The sequence below is a fragment of the Marmota monax genome, unplaced genomic scaffold, assembly GCF_021218885.2.
Source record: "Marmota monax isolate L192 unplaced genomic scaffold, Marmota_monax_Labrador192_F-V1.1 WCK01_AAM20220418_F8-fsc00015, whole genome shotgun sequence".
Lineage (NCBI taxonomy): Eukaryota > Metazoa > Chordata > Mammalia > Rodentia > Sciuridae > Marmota > Marmota monax.
In genome coordinates this window covers 11374833-11396448 of record NW_026692194.1, presented here as the reverse complement: position 1 = coordinate 11396448, position 21616 = coordinate 11374833, and the positions used below count along the sequence as shown (strand labels likewise).

The following is a 21616-nucleotide window of genomic DNA, read 5'->3' as shown; positions in this document are numbered from 1 at the left end:
AAGTTTCTTTTTATACTTTAGTTATATTATAAATAAGATTTACCTGTGTATCTGTTATTTTATATACTGTCTGGGTAAATATTGTGCATTCTCTGTAGAGAATCTGAATGGTTATAGATGCAACCTTAGACTTCATAGGTTTGGCAATAAGTTCTCTCACAGTGGACAGGCATTAGGATTTAGCCTTTCTAAACACTAAGGATGAAAAATAGAATTCCTGAATGTTTTACTTAGTTGTTGAATCGAACACATAAGATCTAAGATGCGTAAGCCATGCAAAGAACCAAATCCAGATGATAGATCTCCTTATTTGTAAAAGTATACAGTTTGCAGTACTCATTAATCACAGAAATATTTACAAGTTCAGTGTAAGAATTATATTGTAAACTGTTGGATATAATTCTTTTGATGATGGAAATAGTATTTCATATATAAGTGTGTAATCTATCAAAACAATATTCATATCAGCGTTGAAATCATCATTATTACCCAAATGTAAGTTTATAATTATTCCTGTTATGTGAAGAATAGAATGTGCATGACTTATTTGGTAGGAACTAGGGTTGAATTCATATTCAGAAAAGAGTGAGTAGTAATTGCTAGACACTAATACCCTTTTTAAAAAACTTCATTTAAGACCATTATTCATTTTTGTTGTTCAGCATCCAAAAATTCAAAACAAGTGAAAATTAGGCCAGCACCATTTAGAAGCACATACTAACTTCCAAGAAAATGAATGAAAATATTATTTAGTTTCCCCAAATTAACCTCAACATTTAGCTACTAGCATTTTTGGAATAGCCTGTGAATTTTCCATAATATTTTTTCCTTGTTCTTTGGGACAGTGTTCTGTGTCAATAGTTGATGAAAAATTGGTTTTGCAAGGAAACCATGTTCAAATAAGTTTATTTTGCTTCTGATTATTTTCATAGGATGATACTATTTGACCATGGAGAAAAAAAGCTGAAATTTAGGAAAACCGGTGTTTGTTGCTTTTTTGCTTTTTTTGTTTTTTTAGTTGTGTGATCTCTAGTTCCAATAAACATAGACATTTGGGACTTAAGTGATTAATAGAGAATCTACATGATTATTAAAAATTCTATGTAAAATAATTACTTTAATGCAGTGGAGGCTTCTTAGTTGATTACATCCTCTTCAGTGTGCAGCAATTTTGTCAAAACTTTGATTAGTGTCAGTTTTTCTGCATATTGAAATTATTCCCACCTTGAGTTTCTGAACAAAAGGGCATTCAGCTTCCCATTATTAAGAGGGGAAAAAAGGTAACTTCTATGAAGTTCTGCAGTTTAGATACCTGGAAGACGTATGGAAATTCTGATTCTCACAGGTAAAACCCATGCAATAATGTTTAAATGGCTTCAAGATTTTTCTGCCATTTTACCTTTACCATGTACTCTTTTTGAAAACTTGACAATGGAATTATACTTTTGCCAAACACGTAGAAGAAATCGGTCTGAGCTGTAATACAACAGACTTCAGACTGCCGATGTTTGTGTTTCCCTAGCTGCAGGTGCATGTTACAGCTTGCCATTGTGGTCATTGTGGTTCATTTCATTAAGCATCTTGTTCTATCTGCTTTTTTGAGACTTGGGAAACAGTATTTTTCTGAGTGATTGTACCGTATTGTTCCAAATATAAGGCCACCCAGAATAGAAGGCAACCTCCAACTAGAAACAGCTCAAATATGGAGAAAGGCTGGGGGCCCAGAGCCCGGCGGGTCTTGCAGTGGTGGCAAGGGTGCCGAGGAATAGGACGATGCCTGCCCACTCTCCCGGTGAGTGAAGATGAGTCAGCTGGCTGCATTTGCTTGTGCGTAACCAGATGGCTCTGCTGTTTGAAGAAAAGTTATCCATGGGGATAGAGAACGAGTCCAAACACATGGGAGAAGGTGGCTGTGTGTCTAAAACTGGGAGGGAGGATGGGAATAGTCTTTCTCCTCCTAAAAGAGTTGTCACCAGTGTTCTTCTTGGACCTGGAGACTAAAGTTGAGCAACCCCTAACAAGAACAACAAAGTTACCCTGCACCTTTTATGAAGAGAAATGCGAAAGATCCGGGGCTGTGAGAATGAGTGAACACCACCAGTCGTGTCTCATCTGCCCTGGAAATTATACCTTGTCCTTTGCCATTGACTACGGCTAAGAGGGATGCACCGTGTGTATTCCTGTGGAGCTTGAAAAACAAGCAACTCAAGCTGGGAATCACATTTCCAATTTGATTAAGATTTTCCACTTTTTAAGTCTCCCGTCTCCTGAACCAGGCATGTACAATCTAAGTAATTTCACTGAAATAAGCTCCCAGAGAATATTTAACATTATTTAGTGTACCGGCATTTCATTTAGTAGCATACTTAGCTATTTTTTTTTTTCAAATTATTTTTTCTGAGTGTACATACTGATTGAACTTCAGTAATTCTCCAAGGATTGGCTTTACTCTGTTAAGCACACAGAAAGCTAACCTTTTATTTTACAGTACAAAATAAAGATAGAATGAGGGGCTTGACTATGTTATAACCTAGAAAACTATTGAGTACCCATTGGTACTAAATTTTACCAGATGTTTTATTACTTTCTGGTATCACAAGAATAACAGAAAATTTAAACCTTGATTACTAGTTCATGACTCTCAAAGCTAATTTGAGGTAAAATTTTGAAAGATGTTTTCCCCTACTAAATAACCCTCACATCTTTGAAGGATTCTACTATAGCTTTTGATAGCCCTACCCCCTTTAATAAAAATGTTCATTTGGTTGTCTCTGAACAGATATGATCAAACCAGCACTCCCTTTATTTTGAAACAAAGCTAACTGGCCCGGTAACTTGCTATTAGGATGCTATGAACATTGATTTTGAAAGGTAGAGGCCCATACCCAAACAAGATCATGCTAGAATTGACATGCCTACCTTTTTTGCCAAATCTGGGAAGAAAGCCTTTGAAAAAGACTGGGCAGAGAGTGTTTGAAAGCAAGAATTGGAGAAAAAAGGATAGCCCAGAGATAAAAATCAGGTTACCCATCACAAGAAAACCAGATTAGCAGAGGAAAAAATGGCACTGTGAGGTGAAGTGAACTCTGTATAATTTCCAGGAGTCTTTTCTGAAGAGTTCTGAAGGGCCATACCACTAGGGGGAAGCAAACACAACGCCCAAGGACATGGGTTATTCAGGGAAGAGGAGCTTCCTTTGTACTCCATAGTTTTGGAATTATTTGCTCTTGACAGAGAAGTTGTCCTAAAATTTTGTGGTGGAGCTAGCGGGAGGGTATGTCTCAACCATTTTTAAACTTCAAATAGTTTCCCTTCTATGATGTGTATCAGGAATTATTATGTCTTATTTGATCTGAGTTACACAATACAGGAAAACAAATTTTATGATTTCACTTTCCATTGGCCTTTTATAATTGACCTGTTTCATCAACTGCTTTCAGTTGAAGTTAGTAGCAATAGAAGGCAGAAGCTGGAGAAGTGACCGAAGTGTCATATTTCACTGCTTCCTCTACTTGTTGGCTAGTGTGGGTAGAGGAAGACCTGACTAGATTGCCCAACTCTCAGGGAAATGAACATGGCCCTAGAAGGCTTGCAAGTAGGCAAAGGGATCCTTCAGGGACATAGGAAGACATGACGGCACCAAGGAGAGAAAATATTCCAAATTGCACAAATAGTGATCATTGTAAAAATCACTGGGGGTTGCTCATTTTTCTGTAAATAGCATTGGATGCATACAGCACACACTTGTACTGGTTGCTTTGCACACATTTCCCATCCCTAAAATGTACCCCAAAAGCTTACCTAGAGATGTTGCAATTTAATATCCCAAATCACCTTTTCTTTCCCTTCATGAATTCATATATGATACACCTTCAGGGACTCCTATTGAGGGGACTAGGTTGGTAAGATCAAACGGAACAGTGATTAATCTGTTAGACATGGCAAAATGGATACATTTGTTTAACAACACGTTTGGAAAATCCCCAAATTTCCATTCCTGCTCCTATATATATATTTTGAGAATAGATAACTGCTGCTCTCTGTTCCTTTACTAATCCATTAGTCTTTCTGCAAGCAATCTTTATTAAAAGGACTGACCTCTGGGAGAGATTCCCAGTTCATGTACAGATAGATGACTGTGGCTCACACAGGTCTAATTAATCATGCTCACTTCTGATTTCTCACCATTTGAGTTGAATGAGTAAACTATTTAATTTGTATCTATTTTGGTTTACATTTTTTAAAAAGCCTATAAAAATGAGAGAAATCCCTTGAAGAAAATGCTGAATTGCTCCAGTCTTTTTCAAAAATGCTCTGCTACAGGTCGTCCCTCAAAGAACAGTTCATAAGAGAGTTTCTTCAGTCCAAGAATGTGATGTGTCTATATCTACTGAGACACATGGAAGGTAGCACTTAACCTGCTGAATGAGCACATTGAACTTAGCCATGGAGTAATTCATGAATTCCCCTGCTCTTGAGAATCTTTAAGATTCAAATGTTATTCTTGAAATTTTGTTAATGGCCTTTCCTTGGGGGACATTGCTTTCTTTGATAAATCAGAGTTGACATCTGGACCTGTTGGATGTCTTAGTTTTCTTGCAGGTCAAACAGCAAGTAAACTCAAATTAGCAGGTTGATAGCCATTTTTTTCCTATGCTATCCCAAGATGCTAATTCTCATTTGGCAGTGAGATTGCATATTGAATGACATCTATGTAGTTATAAACGACTTTTGTTTTAATAACAAAGTTGTTGATTTTCTACTAAGGGTTCTTTTAGGTTGTCATCAGGGGCTGATGGGAGTAACAGTTCACCCAACTCTCCAGCTAGCTTCAGTGGACATACCACACCTTCTCAGCAGCCTGAACCTGTGGTACATTCTCTTAAGGTAACGAACTGTGTGCAACCATTTATCCAGAACCTCAGTTGTGTCGTGGCTTGTTTGCTGTATTCTGGTTATCCTCACAGTCTTGCTTTAACCGTAGATACTTTATTTTTTTGATCCCTTATGCTATGACTTTTTAATCTTCATCTAACAGTGGGTTTGAGTACTTGTGGTTGGATCTCTATTTTTATCATTTTGTTTTGAGTAATGTGATTCATACCTATATGCATTGAAGTTGAAGTCTATGCATGCATATCCATATGTGTGAAATATTGTTATAGGTATGTGTGCAATGTTTGTAGCATGGATGTCTTCAGAAGTAGGGAGTGAATAGTTGGTCAAAATGAGGAAGGTACTCTATTTCACTTTATGCATTGAAGTACATTGTTCAACTTATAGTACAGAAATAGCAGCCTACTCTTCTGTGTAGAAACTAGGTCTTTAATACAGCATTAACTGGAATTTGAAGAACATTAAAAAACAGTTGTATGGTCTTATGTTAAGCTAATTTATTTTTGACTTTTACTTCAGATTCTGTGATGACTTCACAAAATTTGGGGTAAAATGTATCTTTAACCAACAATGAATTTTCTAATAAGTAAAGTTGATTAACACAAACTAATAGGAATTATAGATACATTTGATTTCATACTATGGGACTGATAAATTGAAGCAAATCCTTGAAATTTTAAGATTTTCATTACCTAACAGGTATCCTTAATGTAGGTAGAATGCTTTAGTTCTGTTTTGTTACATATGTTTTATAATTATTCTGAAAATTGTTTCAATTTTGGAATGATTAATCCTAAGATTGAAGATGCCCTCTTTTGGAGTGTGGCACCCTTTTCACAACCTGTGTAAAGCAGATGAGAAATGTTCAGTTCTTGTGGTGATTTAATTGTAGCAGAAGGCTTAGCGCTCTCCATATATTTTGCATTAGCTTATATGAGTGCGTTTTTCCAAACACACACTGATTTTTAATGAGGGAAGGTAGGAGAATCAGGCTGGTGGCCATTGGCAATGCATTATTTGTCTTGGCTAGAATAATTTACAAAGTGAGCAACTGAGAGGAATTCAAGGGACAGTACAGCCAGAATGAGGGGTTTTGGCTGACTGACTGAACATCTTGCTCTCTGTAGCAGTATTTGGATGAACTTTAACATGAATCGGGCACTAGCCATCTGAAGAGCATTTCAGAAAAGGAAAATGGGCCAGAGAGTCGTCAGATTTGTAGCATTGTAGTGCCTAGACAAACTCCAAAAGCAGCACCTCGCCCTCTTAATCCAACTGTCTCAATCTGTTGCCTTGTTACAGGGCAAGGGCTCTTTGAATCTATTTGATCAGCATAGTGGGTCACGTTGAAATCTTCTGACTTTTCAATGCAGCTGTTAGTGTAGCCTCAAAGGAAAGGGAGGGCAAGGAAGGGCTTCTCAATTTTCTCTGAATTCATTCTCTAATTTTCATGTCAAATTTTAACTCAAGAGAAGAAGATATTATGTATTAATCAGAGCATTTAAGTGTCCTTGGTTGGCAGATGGGTGATACTGAGCAACTGAAACATCTTTATTGTATAACTACAGGCCCTTGAATACGAGATGTTTGGTTCTGAGTTAACTGTATTGAAAAACAATACAGTTAACAGTGCAGACATTCTTTTGAAAATGCATCTTAAGAAGGTCTCTATTAAAAATTTGATTTATATCATGAAGTTTGTGTTCTAAAGGAATTATAAGGAATTATAAGAACAATGGCTCCCTTTCTGATGGATTCTAAGGAAAACTCTGGGTTTAATAAATTACGATCATGTTTTGTAGGGGGAGTGTTACGTGAGAAATTAGCCCATTTGTAATAAGACCATATTTCTTTGGCTTTCAAATTCATGATTGGACTTCACTTCATTTAGTAGAAATTAACTGATTTGAAGTACATCTTTGTGAGGTGTATTACAAATCAAATTTGTAGGCAAATGAGCTGCTTGTTCAAGGTGATTTTAAAGTTTTCTATGAATATTCACTGAACAAAGTCAATAATTTCCCTTAGGTATGTAAAGAATGTAATTTAAGAAGAAGCAAGTGTCAGGACTTTATGGAAATGGTATCTATATAGTAATGGCTAGGATTTTTAAATTAACAAGATGGCAGTTTAATCCTGTAAATACATCCAATTCATAAACTCTCTAATTAGTCTCAATATGGATGAACTTGACATAAAGGTCCCTACTGTTCATTGTTGCAAATTCTCAGTAGGCAGTTTTAGATGTGGCCATCAGTATGGACCATGAAGACAATAGAGCCAGCTAGGTTAGCAGGAGCCTTCGGGAAAGTCATTAACTCTGATTTAAAAGTCGATTGATAGGGAGAAGAACGACCAGAAGCACTCAAAGTTCTCTCCTTTTGGATTATAGAAAATATCCATGTGAAAATTTTAGATATTATTAAATGAACATTGTTTTTAAACCAATTTAGGAGTAGAAAGATAGGCCTGTAAAGTTGTTTAAAAACGCTTCAGCCCCAGACATTTCACTCTAATGTCAAATATTTTCATCCTAAGAAGCTAGTGTTTTTCTTAGTACCCAAAAGAGAAAGTGGAAATGGCTCTTTGGTAACAAGGAATATGTTCAGGCAAGAACTGAGAGCACTAGTTATTATATGTATATTCTTTTAGTTGTCTTTTCTATATGCCATGTCTACATATCATTTGGACTGTTTGGCATATAATTACATTACTCACAACCACAATGGACTAAGAGGTATTGACTGTCTCCAAATAGTACACATTATTAGGTTATCTTAATGACCGAATTAAATGCACCAAATTGATTTAGACTTTAATGAATTCAGTTGACTATTAATGATAAAATGAGTTACTTTTAATGACCATTTGAAAATCAAGTTGATTTTATTCTAGATAGGTTTTGCCACATAGTATTCCGCTCTGATATGCAAACAGAAAACTAAAGGTTTTTTTTTTTTTTTTTAAACACAAAATGGAGGTCTTTCATGGTTTTATCACAACTAACAATTTCCCATGTGAAATTTGCTTTTCTTTTTCAACAAATCCAGGTCTTGGATGTTCAGGAAACTATAGATCGTCAACAGGGTAAAGAGTATGAACATGACCTTAGTGAGACAGAAAAAGCTATAGTCAGAGAAATGTGCAATGTAAGTTTAATGTGCTTTATTGTGTATTCTGTGTTGAAAGCCTCATCATAGCTTAGTTATTGCTTTATGACTACTTTAAAAGTGTTGACCAAATGTCTTCATTTTTATAATACAATTGCCTTTGTTTTTATCTTCAATGTTTTATTGCAGGTTTATTAAAAATAATCCTATTATAAAATATTCCAATCAGAGGGCTGGGGATGTATCGCAGTGATAGAGCTCTGCCTAGCATGTGCACAGCCCTGGGTTCAATCCCCAGCACTGCAAAAAAAAAAAAAAAAAAAAAAAAAAAAAGAAATGATCTGCCAATTCTGTATTCCAGAATGATCTATGAACATTTTCTAAACATTTGTTTCCTAAATGGATTGTCACTTAAGACATTCTTTAAAGATCAGTGTTTAAAAATAGATAAGACATAACCTTCAGATTTATTTGTATCTATTCTTGAAAATAATGAACTTTTGGGTAATGTTTTCTTAGTTCTTCATGTCATGAAAAATATTGTCTTTACCTTTCACTAGTTGCCATGAACTCAGGGTATAGAAAGGCGAGACAGAAGAATAGGGAAGGTGATCCATGCGTCAAGAGAGGAGCACACAGAAAGCTCTTTTCATAAAGTATATCCATTGTAATTAACGTGGATTTTAATGGCTGACTAAATTTTTAAGAAAACATTTGTGAAACTTTAAAGAGCTAATTGAAATCTGATAGAGGAAGCCATTTGTTAAATTCAAGAAATCATGGTTAAGCACTGATCATATATTAAGCAACTAGTTGTAATTGGCTTTATAGTATACTTTTATCTTTATTCTTTTCTCCATTAGGATAGCAAACTTTCTTAGACCTGAAGCTAAAGGGTATTTCTGTTAGAATCAGATATTCTCAAACCTTTATTGACCTCCTTGAGATGTTTCTGGAATCCAGTAAATGTTAACACAGGTCCCATGGGCATTTTATATGTGCTGTGGTGAGATTTTTTTTAGCTCCTGCTTGCCGGTGTTGTGGCTGCTTTTTATTTTGCAACCTTTTCCAAGTTGTGTGTATTTTTTTCTTGCATATCTGTTGTCTGTTTTTAAAATATAATTAGTTATAGATGCCATAATTTCCTAGAACACCCATTTTTCACCTTCTGTAGCTTTAACTTGAATATTTTCCTTAGATAAAACATTGAGCTACATGCCTAAGAGTGCCTGTTACTTCTCATATATTGACTATGTAATGAGAAATAAAGTTCAGACAATAGGAATTATAGAACTAGAAGGAACCTCAGTCATCCTCTTGTGATCTCCAAAGAGTATGGAGCTCCTGGGTAATCGGATAAAGATGGAGTTTCATCTAATCAGCTCTATCCACAGATGATTCAGATAAGAACTCCAACTTTCACATTTTATGTTTGAATGAACCAAGATCCATACATGAGATCTTGAATAATGAAGTCAGGAGTAGGCCCAGATCTCCCCTAAGGACTAGTTCTTTCCCAAGTTCAGAAATCATGGAATTTCCTAAAGAACAAAAAGCACTAATATCTCAGTGCCAGGATTGTTTCTTGTACTCCCTTATAAAGGATTTCTGGACATGAGAAAATTAATATCTTTTGTCTGAGAAGAAAGCAACCACTGCATTGGTCTTAAAGAGCTTTGTGTTGATATTTTTGTTTGCCTGTATTTCCATAAATGCTTCAAATAGCATCATACAGTGCTGATGTTTTTCACTATGTAAGGTCCTTTCAAACAAACAAACAAAAAAAATAAAAAACTTACACTAAAGAACTTTTAACATAGAAAAGATACCTTCCTTGATTCCTAGAACTTGAGGGGAAAAAATACAATCCTAACCCTACATGATTCTTAAGCACCCATATTTGAAAATGATTTAAAAGATAAGAAGTGTTAACTTAAAATATTTGTCACCATTATACCAATATACCATGAGAAAAACGCAGATTACAGGGAAGTTTCGTAGATAATTTCTCAACCTAGTAAGGATTATGAGGCCTTGGGCTCCTATTGGAGGAACTATATGCTTTTATAATAGCATGAAAACCAGTTTTGCATACGGTCAGTTGTAAGACTGCGGGAAAACTTAGGATAAGGGGATTTGCCATTATTTCTGATATTCTTCCTAGAGATAAATCATTGCCTTCTGTATAGTGGAACCATGATGTGGGTTAGTAAGCATTTACTTGGTTATTCTCTTCCCAGAGATAATGTTTGTAGTAATGTTTTCATTTTATTTGTCTGTTTAGCTTTTGTAAACTCACTGATGAAATACTTGACCAGGGATTTCAGTCGTGCTCTCAAATGCACACCAACTAATTTATTTTTTTCAGTTACCCAGTCACTACTCCTGTGTCCCCCTTAGGATCATTGGTTTAATTCAGACTTCTGCCACTGTTTCCTTTCTCTACATCCTGTTTGGGTGAAGGCCCATTGTGCTTCAAATTTGGACAATTTATGAGGAGTTGCACTTGAGAATGGCCAGCTGATGCTTTGTGTCTCTGATCCTTGTAAGGCCTCAAAGTTCCAATCCACACATTGTGGGAAGTAGACTTACATTGAACTTTGCCTTTTTAGCCCCTCATAGTATCTTTTGGCTTGCTTCGCATTGTGCTATAATTCCTTTCCTAATATTCAAGGACCATAGCTGTAATTCCCCTTGCGTACAACAGGACATTGCTGACAACAGTGTTATCTGCTGAAACACATACTAATAGTTCCATTGGCCTAGAAATGAAGATAGACCTTTGTTCTTAGTAATAAGTGAATGATATTGTGTTTCCCTGGAACATTCACCTACTTATAAAGCAATAGCATAATAACAAACAGTAACTAATGAAGAAACCAGTTTTATGTTCCTGTGAGAACATTGTCAATTTTTGTGGAATTAATCTGACATAATCCTCATAGTGAAAAACTCTAGGAAGGTTTTGGCTGTTGTGTGTGCATGCATGTGGGTCAGGATTACTCCAATTAATATAATGACAGAATAGTGATGAATTGCATTGGTTTTTCCTTTACTTTTTTTTTTTTGGGGGGGGGGGCTACTGGGCATTGAACTCAGGGCCACTTCAGACAGGATCTCACTTAGTGCCTCACCATTGCTGAGGCTGGCTTTGAACTCACGATCCCCCCGGTCTCAGCCTCCCGAGATGCTGGAATTACAAGCGTGCTCCACCGCGTCTGGCTATATTTATTTTTGATCTCACTTTTGCAAACATCCCTCTAACGTGTCCCAATTTTTAACAGGTTATAACTATGACTTTCAAAGATCTCTTCTCTGTTTGGATGTTTTGTTTTTAGAAATCTGAAAGAATTATTTAGTAGCTAAGATTTGTGACCACCAAGGCTCCTGCTTGTAGAGAGGTCCACCGAAATTTACTAAGACCAGTTCAAGAACAAAAGCTCCTTCATTTTCCTAAGTGAATTAGACATTTCATGTATGCTTTAGGATGATCTTGCTAAAGGTTTCTTAATTCTGGCTATGCATCAGAATCACTTGGGGAGCTTTAAAAAACAAAACAGATGCCAGTGTTCACCTCCAGTGAGGTGAGAATTTCTGAAGGTGGGAGTTACTGTTGAAGAGTTCCCTAAGTGGTCCTTAACTCTGGCTGTATGCTAAGCTCTTGAGTAAATGGGCACCATGTTCTTTAATTTTGACTGTGGTTGCTAGCAAGGTAGAACAGTCCTTGTGCTTCAGAAGCTCATCACATCTTGTGTGTGAACTCATTCGTGTGAATATGTTGTCTCTTGTCTCCACATCCATCTTTGCCCCCCCCTCAAAGTCCCACCTTAAGACCTACAAATCCCTGTGAAAGGACAAGGAAGACACTTACTCTCTACCTTTCTTTTTTAAGGTTGTGTGGAGGAAACTTGGAGATGCTGCAGGTTCATGTCCTGGAATTAGGCAACATTTATCAGGAAACCAGTACAAAGGACCCATGTGAGAAGCCCTCTTTTTTTCAAACCTGAGATCACCACTGCCAGACAGAGATAAAGGAAGAGACGAGTGGATTTCCACAAACCTGGACTCATGGAATAATATGGAGTGATTGTACATTGCACATATCTCCCCTCTGAAACCCTCAGTACCACACTTCCCCCATCAAGCTGATATTCTGTGTCTCACTTTAGTGTTCATGACAAACAAGTTAGCTTTGGGAAAAAAGAGTCGCCATTTTGGTACCAATATTTTCATTAGAACAAAAGCATTTTTAACTCCCCAGAACTGAGAACGTAATTGGGAAAACTGCATGGTTGGAAAGAGTTTTGATAAGAATTGACTCATAGCATACAATGGTGGGAACTTTCTACCAAGCTGTATTGGAGAGGTTTGCCAGCTACCCAAAGTTGAGAGTTGGGCACCTTCTTATACTTCCCTTGAGAAAAGTTCCTGATGCATCCTTTATTTGGATGCAAGTAGATTTGGTCTCTGGGGTTTTGATTTGAGTTGCTGCGAAGACCACATCATTTCTCTTAGCCAGCTAGAAGGGTAGCAAGAGTTTGTAGAGTACCTATCATAGTACCACTTATTTTGATTGATAAAAAAATACCTTTTAATCTTGATGAGTTGCTCATAAAAACATTCTGGGGACAGACCAACCTCTATATTCATTCAGTATATCCATTTCAACTAAAAATAAATTTTTCTAAGTGTTTCGAGCTGTGAGATGTCAATTTCTACAATTTAGTTTCTAGACATGCTGTATATTTAATAAACTTTATGTAAACTTTACAAGATTGCACTGCATTTATGAAAAAAGCTTTCTTTGCCTACCGCAGCTATCTAGCATTTTCTGAAACTAACGCATGTCCTTCATTATTAAGGCTAAAAGCTCTTGTTCAGATTGCTTGAGGTTTGAAACAGAGGTGTGTTAGCTTTGCTTAGTTTATTTCCTATTTTTGGTATACATATAATATTAGAATGTGTGTATTGGAAATGCTACGATAGGTATTTGTGTTTATCTAAATGCAATGATAGTTTCTTGTATGAATGTGCAAGAGGCCTGTGACAGAATGCTACATTTTTACTGTAGTTCAAGATTACAAAAGTAGGGATGCAACAATTTTTAGGCATCTTCTAAATTATTCAGATTTGGTTCATAGCAAATATTCATTGTTTTAAAGTGGGCCCATTACACAGTGTATTAATGCTCAATGGTGAGAGAATGTAGAGGGATTTCATTATACTTTAAGAAAGGGTAACTGATGAAAAACAGCTCTTTAGTTTCAGAAAATAATTTATTATAGAATTATTTCTATCACAATCGGGTTAGTTTAAGCTGCTTTCTTTTAAAATGTATTAAGTATTACTTTATTAAATTGGTTGCTATATTTATACCTTGTCTCATAGAAGTGCTTTTATCCTTAAATTGTTGTATTCCTACACTCGAAAATGTTTAAAACAAGTTTTTGTGCCTGCAGCTGAATCTGCAGAAGCTAATACAAGGGACGCTGGTCTTTTGCAAAATACTTGTGTAAATTTTGATACTGTATTAAAACTATTTTTTTAAAGTACCACATAAAATTGAGTATTAAGTATGTGTTCATCTTAGCAATGGTAATAAATTATTTAATCTCAGTGTTTTTTGTCTTACTCAAAATGTTGTTCCTTAATTTGAGTAGATGTCTGTTAATTACCTTAACACTCCCATGGGATGGTGGTAATACAGATAATTATCTTAAATATAAAACAAAAGTCATTTTTAAAATGTGCTTATAATGAGGTATTTAATATTCAGAGATTTCTTAATTTGCACCATTCACTATTATAATGTAGTTAAAATTTTAGAATGATCTTTAGAGATTTTCTTAAATTAGTTTGTGATAAAGCCGTCTTTTAATCCAGAAGGATTAAAATTAAACTTAATTTAGTTACCAAATTATTACAACATTAGTCATTCCCTTCTAGTATAGTGCCTAAAGAAATAGTAAAACTATTTAAGAAGCTTACACACCATTGGAAAAATATACACATGACCTATACATAAATAGGAGAATACATATACTACTTGGAAATCAGAAATAACATGGTGGAATAAGACTCCCTTATTAGCCCCAACTTTAAATGACATAGTATGTCAATCAAAATGAGTGGCACTCTTATGTGATCATTTTACAAGTTTATGATCTGATCTTCCCTGGGACAAAGGTTAATTTCCATATCATGGCAGAATATTTTTACCAGTCTGAAAGCTGAGAGACTGACAATCAGAATCTAGCTTTTAATGAATGCCTTTCACATTTTTAGCACATGCTTAAGGCACTGTAGAAAATGCAGATTATCTTATGTGACACTCAGTAAAATACTGACAGTTTAATTGGGATGATTATTCCTTAGTTCAATGAACACTTAATGAATGCATACCACTGCCATATGTGTAAACACAGCTTTGGTCCCCAATTCATGGTTCTTGTTGCTCAAGACACACATGAAGAATACTATCTTAGATCTAGTGAAAGCTTCCTTGAAATCCAGATAGTTTTCTTGATCTGAGGAAGCAGTAAACCTAATGTTTGAAGCAATCCTAATTATTTCCCCGAATTACCAGAATTTGCACTCTGCCATAAGCTTCCTCCTCCCTCTACCTCGGGGACAAACTCTTTTTCCATGAGAAACTTTTGTAGCCATTCCTGGAAAGAGCAGCCTGCCTTACTCTGCCTTGTCAAGGTGAATTCCTAGCAGGCTCAAGGCACCTCTGAGGAATGCATATGTTGGCTACTAAAAAGTAAAATCTTCTCCATTCTGTTTCAACCTAATTTTGCCGACTTTAAAGACAGTCATTATTGACCATCTTTTGACTGCAAAAACCAACACAGTTCAACCTGGTGAGATTTTGTTTTGGGCATGAGAATTTGAGAAAATACAATAGAAATTATAGAAGAGAATCATCACGTTGAGATGGAGCCATAGTAAAGTATGCTGACTTATGCTGAATCAATAATATTTGACTTTAGACAGGCAGATGTCTGCAAGCTCAACATTTGACTCTAGCAGAATTTGATTGGCTTCACTGAGCCCCAGTTTCCTCATGTGACAAATGAAGGTAACATCTACGTTGCCGAGTTGTAAGGTTCCTCCTTAAGACTAAGACCATTGAATTTCAGAGTTAACAGTGCCTGAGGAATCATAGCAAGTCCACCAAAACATAAGAGTCAAGACCCTTTGGTGGTGGTAATTTATACCATTTGTTCAGAATGGGTAGGTAAGGAGGGGTGTAGAGAAATCAATGTTGAAGGGACGATCTACTGCCACATAAACATTCTAGCTGTACAGTTGCATATCATCAAGATTTTATACATAACAAGGCCCATGGTAGGCTGAATTATGACCCATTACGGATGGAGTAAAAATATACATTGGCCTGATTCTCATATATAAGCAGTATGTTTTTAAAAAAAATTCCACTACTAGCTAATTCTGTATTTTACGCATCACTGGGAAACATTAGATTTTTTTACTTCAAAATGGCAGAATGAGTACCTGCTACAACGTCCCTCTTCTTGCCTCAAAGCCTTGAAAATGACTTAAAAGATGTTTTCATCAATCCATGATTACACTAGACCATGACAAACAGTGTAATGCCTGGGCCAGTGATTATAATGCATTCTTGAAAGATAGACAAATGGAGCAGAGTTAAGAACAAACCCATAGTTCAAGATACATGAAAGAAGGTACTGTTGAAAAAGACAGCTGCAAGGGTGCTCCAAACAAGGAAGTTTGATCCATGTGTCCTGGGATCCTGAAGTGACTGTCAATAGCTGGGCATTTTTTTTGGGGGGGGGGACCTGGGGATTGAACTCAGGGGCGTTCTACCACCGAGCCCCATCCACAGACCTATTTTGTATTTTATTTAGAAATAGGATCTTACTGAGTTGCTTAGTGCCTCACTTTTGCTAAGGCTGGCTTTGAACTCGTGATTCTCCTGCCTCAGCCTCCCAAGCTGCTGGTACTACAGGAGTGCAACACCATGCCTGGTTTAGCTGGGCATTTTGACTTCTGCATACAACCACTCTGTGATTGGGTAACACAGAGCAATAGAGATGATTTCTTCCAGACTGGAACAGAGAGCGAGGTATTTGAATTGGAGAAAGGAGAAAAGGATTCTCTATATTCAAATTATTAGCAATGAGCACAGCCACCTAGAAGTTTCTCCCACTATCTCCTTCACACTTAAAGAGGCCTAACAGGAGTTGAGGTTGTGGCTCAGCAGTAGCGCGCTCGCATACCATGGGTGGGACCCTGGTTTGATCCTTAGCATCACATAAAAAAATAAAGGTATATGTCCAACTACAACTAAATAAATATTTTAAATAGGCCTAACAGCCTGCCCCACTTCTCCAATGTGAAAATTATAGAATAAATATAACAGGCTAATATGGAAATTTTAGTACAAAAATCTGTATACAATCAAGAATCACCCAACATTAGTGGGAAGCCACAATTATGAATCAAACACAAAACTCAGCAAAGAAAAGAATGTACCAAGGGGAAAAAAATAAGAACTTCAGAAGTATAGCTGATAATCTCAATAAAGATGCAAATATCACCTTATTAAAAAGGCTTAATTTTGAGATTCAAGGTGGCTGAAAAGAAATGTCCAACACTTACTACCTCCTCCAAAAGGAGGAACCAAAGTAGCAGATCTATAGCTACATTTTGAGGGGAGTGACCATAGGAGAACACTGGAAATCAGAGGCTGAAACTTAAGACTCAGAGATCTTGGACAATAGCTTAGTAAAAGGAACAAAATCCCCTGCTGTCTGCACCATGGCTGCACCGTTGGGAGAGGGAGTCTCCCCTTTGCAGGAATAAGGATGAAAGAATTCAAGCAAACTCTTGTCAGTGCAGGTGCTGTCAGTCCTTGCTTCTGGAAAGTTTCACAATCCTTATAAGCTCTCAGTCCATTTAGATAAGTAATCATCATCTGCACAATAGCATTGCTTTGGGAAAGAATCTCACATCACCTAGCAACGAACCCTCAGTGTGCTATAGCCAGGAGTCAGCTAGAGAAGGGAGCTATTGTCTGAATTTGTATTGCTCTATGGGTCAGAAATTCCTGCACATTCCCATTTCCATGGTTCCACAGACATTCCACTACATTGGCATGATGGGCAGCTGCTTCACAAACCCAACTTGGACCAGACCGGGATATTGATTGTGACCCGAACTTGCTGGGTGTCCTGCGCTGTAGGCAGGTTATTGTGATATGGAGGGGAACAGAAGGTACTAGACCCACACGTGGACTCATGCCAGTGTTAGGACTGAAGGTAGACACCCAATTCCTGCTATCCCTGCCCCTGTACCACTCTCAAGCTCCTATTACTGACAAGGTGGGAAGGGAACACCACAGTTCTCACGGCTGCCCTCTACAATGGGCCATAGTGTGGGAGTCTTGATCAACTCCATGGCTCTAGCCGTCACCCTGACCCTGGTACGCTGCAGAAGTGGGCCAAAAGCAACTTTACTTGGCTCTAGCTATGTCTCACTCCTCCTTGCTCTCGGGCAGGCACTAAAACTGAAGGAGTTGGAGGGATAAAATCCCAGCCATTATCCCTGTCCATGGGTGTGCACAGCCAAAGGAGGCCCCCAAAGAAAAATTTCCCAGCTCTAGCCTGGGCAGGAATTGTCACCAAAGAAGCAGTTATCCCCCTCCATTACCTCATCCTAGCCAACACTGCTATTAGGTGGGAGCAACACAGAGAGAGGTTTCCCCTATGGCCTCTCCCTGTAGCACAACTGAGCCTACCCCTCTGATTGTACAGAAGTCAAATTCTTCAGGCCCCTCCCCACTTCAGGGGCTTCCAGAACCAGGGTCCCTTGCTAGTACCAGGGCTAGTATCCATAGTGCCTGAGAAAACGCCAATCATCCTTGAATTGGGGACTACGCCTCCTATGATAAAGGTAGCCACACAGTGAGAATTCCATATCCATTCTGTCTATACCACAACTACTTGGTAAAGTCCCCATTCTCATGGAGACTACAGAGACAGTGGGTCTCTTCAATTCTGCCATGGTATATTCTGGCTCCAAAGTCATTTATTACAGCCATAGAAGTTATAGGGAGACTATACTTTGGTGCACATCTAGAATCAAAGCCAACATTGCATAACCAACCAACCCCCCAAGGCACAGCTTTGGGATTCAGCCACTTACTAAGAAGGCCACCTCATAAAAGTGGTAGAGATATCTGCTCTACTAGGTGCCCAAAGCTCAACACAGGAGCAAAATACAAATGCACAAGGTAATATATGCCTTCAAAAGAATATAATAATGTTGTAGCACAGATTCCAAAGACAACAAAGTGAAAGAAATTCTTGATAAAGACCTTAATAATTATAAAAAAATTTTAGTAGGTTCTAAGAATACAAACAGTTTAAAGACATTCAGAAGACAAGTCAGGATATGAATGAGAAATTTAGCAAAAGGATTTTGAAAAAGAACTGAACTGAAATATTGAAAATGAAGAGCTCAATAGGTCAAATGATAATAGAGTTGAAAGTCCCCAAAATAGTGTAAATCAAGTGGAATAACAAATATCTGGTCTTTTGAAATACCCACAAAAAAAAAAAAGAAAGAGAAGGAAGAAGAAGGGGAGGAGAAGGAAGAGTGGGGAGGGGGAGAGGAAAGGAGGAAGGAAAGAAAAAAAAACAGTGATGAGAGTATTCAAGACCTTAGGGATATCCCTGACTAAACAAATATACACATTTTTGGAATACCCAAAAGCAATGAGAACAAGGCTAAGGGGCAGAGAATCCTGTCCAGTGAAATAATAGCATCAATTTTCCAAATCCTGGGAAACAGACATCCATGTATAGGAAGCTGTTTACAGGACCCAAGTAGACATGAGCAGAAAAGATCTTTATCAAGACTTATTATAGTCAAACTGTAAAAAGGATAAGACAAAGAATTTTAAGATATGCATGAGTAATGTATGATATTACATTAAAGGGAGTCTTATTAGAGAAATCCTGTTACTCAGAAGAAACCTCACAGTCTAGGAGGAAATTAAATGATATACTCCAAGTTCTGAAAGAAAACAACTGCTAGCCATAGTTACTGTATTCAGCACGGCTGTCCTTAAGAAATAAAGGAGAAATACAGTCCTTCCAAGATTAGCAAAAACAGGGAATTCATGACCACCAGACCAGCCTTATAAAAGATGCTCAAGGGAGTCCTACATCTAACAGTGAAAGGTAACTGCCATCATGCAAGCATGGTAAAGTATAGATACTTAAATGAACAGAAAAAGAGTTAAACATCATCACTACAGAAAATCATTAAGTCACAAACAAGAGAGAACAAAGAATATTCAAAGAAAATTGAATATTAGCTAGAAAAATGTCAACAAAATTAACTATTTATAATGTGATGTATGTATGGGTGTGTGTATTGGAGATTAAATATGGGTCCTTATATGTACTAGCCAAATTCTTTATCACCAAGCTATACTCTTAGCCCCTAAGTATCATTAAAAGTATGAGTAAGCCCTTACCTATCAGTAACAACTTTAAACAAGCTAAATTCTCCAATTAAAATATACAGACTGAGCCAGCTACTTGGAAGGCTGAGGATGGAGAATTGCAAGTTTGAGTCTAGTCTGGGAAACTTAATGAGATCTGGTCTCAAAAAAATTAAAAGCAGTGTGGGATGGTGGGGGTGGGAGGCTGGAGATATAGCTTAGTGGTACATTGCCCTTGGGTTCAATTCCCTGTACAGAGGTGGTGGTGGGATACAGATTGGCTGAATGGATAAAACAAAAACAAAACAAAACAACAACAACAACAAAACAATATGCTGCCTACAAGAAGCTCATCTTACCAGTAAAGACACAGACTGCAAAGTAAAAGGATAGAAAATTATATTCTAAGCAAATATAAATCCAAACCAAGCAGAAGTAGCAGTTCTTACATCTGATAAAATAGAATGTAAGAAGAAAAACTGTAAGAGGACACAAAGAACGTAACTGTATAATGATTAAAGGATCAATTCAACAAGAAGATATAATGATTGTAAACCTTTATTCACCTTGTTATATAAAACAGACACTCTTAGACCTAAAGGGAAAGATATGCTCAATAATAGAGGGAAGTTTCAGTTCCTCACTTACATTAATGGAGAGATCATCTAGACAAAAATATCAGAGAAACAGAGTTAAACTTCACTACAGAACTTTATAGAACATTCCACCCAGAAGCTATAGAATACATATTCTGTTCATCAGCAGATGGAACTTACTCTAGAATACACCGTATATTAGACTACAAAAACAAAGCTTTAAAAATTCAAACAAATTGAAATCACTCCCTGTATATTTTCTGATCACAATGGGAAAAAAGAAGAAGTCAACAAAAAAATCACTTTTGAAATAATGCAAATGCATCTGAAGACAGAACAAAATACTTGAATGAACAGTGGATCATTAAGGAAAGCAGAAGTTAAATTAAAAATTTCTTGTAACAAAATAAAAAATGTAAGCACAACATACCAATCCTTACAAGCAAAAGAGTAATAAGAAGGAAGCTGATAGCAAACAATACCTACATAAAAGACAAGTGGGGTGATTTCAAGTAAACAATCCTTTAGCTAGATTAACTAAGAAAAAAAGAGAACAGATCTAAATAAATATAATTAGAGATGAAAAGGAGACATTACAACTGATACTGCAGAATACAAAGGATCCTTAGGGATTATTATAAAAATGCTATATGCTAATCAATCAAAAACCCTAAAAGAAATGGACACATTTCTGGACATGTAGGGCCTACCAAAATTGATGACCAAGAACATAAAAAAATCTAAATGAACCTATACTGAGTAATAAGAGTGACTTTGTAATAAAAGTCTCCCAACAAAGAAAAGTACAAGACTGCTTCACATTGAGTTTCACCAAAGTTTCACCAAAGTTTGAAAGAAGGACTAATGCCAATCCTTCTCAAATTATTTTTAAAGAAAATTCAAAGGGAAGAAATCCTCTTAACCAGTCTAATAGGCTAGCATGATCCTATTATTACCAAAACCAGACAAAACAAAACAAAACAAAAAAAAACAATAGAACAAAACAGTATAGATCAATATCCCTGGTGACACTAGATGAGAAAATTCTCAGCCAAATTCTAGCAAATTAAATTCAATATCACATTAAAGAGATGTTCAAAATGATCAAGTTGCTTTCATTTTAGAGATGTAAGGATGATTCAACATATGCAAATCAATAAACATAATACACCACATCAGCTTAATGAAAGCTAAAAATCATATGATCATCTCAACGGATGCACAAAAATCCTCTGATAAAAATTCACCATCCCTTCATGGTTAAAGTCCTTCATAAATTAGTATACAGGGTTCATGTCTCAACATAATAAAGGTATATGGGACAAAACTGTAGCCAATATAATAGTAAAAGGGAAAAAACTGAAAGATAATAAGGCAAGACTGTCCACTCTCATTGCTCTTATTCAATGTAATACTAGAAAATTAGCCAGAGCAATTAAGCAAGAGAAAGAAGTAAATAAGGCACAAAAATAGGAAAGGAGAAAGATATAATTCTGTACATATAAAAATCCAAAGAC

The 21616-nt window shown here is 36.6% G+C and overlaps 1 protein-coding gene across 6 annotated transcripts in view; it reads left to right on the top strand.

Annotated features, from left to right (window-relative positions):
• Ccdc85a (coiled-coil domain containing 85A) overlaps positions 1-13625 on the top strand; it is a 187472-nt gene extending 173847 nt beyond the window's left edge. For 2 of the 6 annotated variants that reach the window (XM_046423650.2, XM_046423642.2), the window contains one exon: positions 11899-13625. In XM_046423650.2, coding sequence (XP_046279606.1) covers positions 11899-11948 — 50 coding nt within the window. In that variant the 3' untranslated portion in view covers positions 11949-13625. Of the gene's footprint in view, positions 1-1657; positions 1793-4767; positions 4888-7946; positions 8046-11898 lie in introns of all 6 variants that reach the window. The other 4 variants (XM_058572973.1, XM_058572985.1, XM_058572981.1 and 1 more) reach the window with 4 other exon arrangements.
• Positions 13626-21616: the final 7991 nt, after the last annotated feature.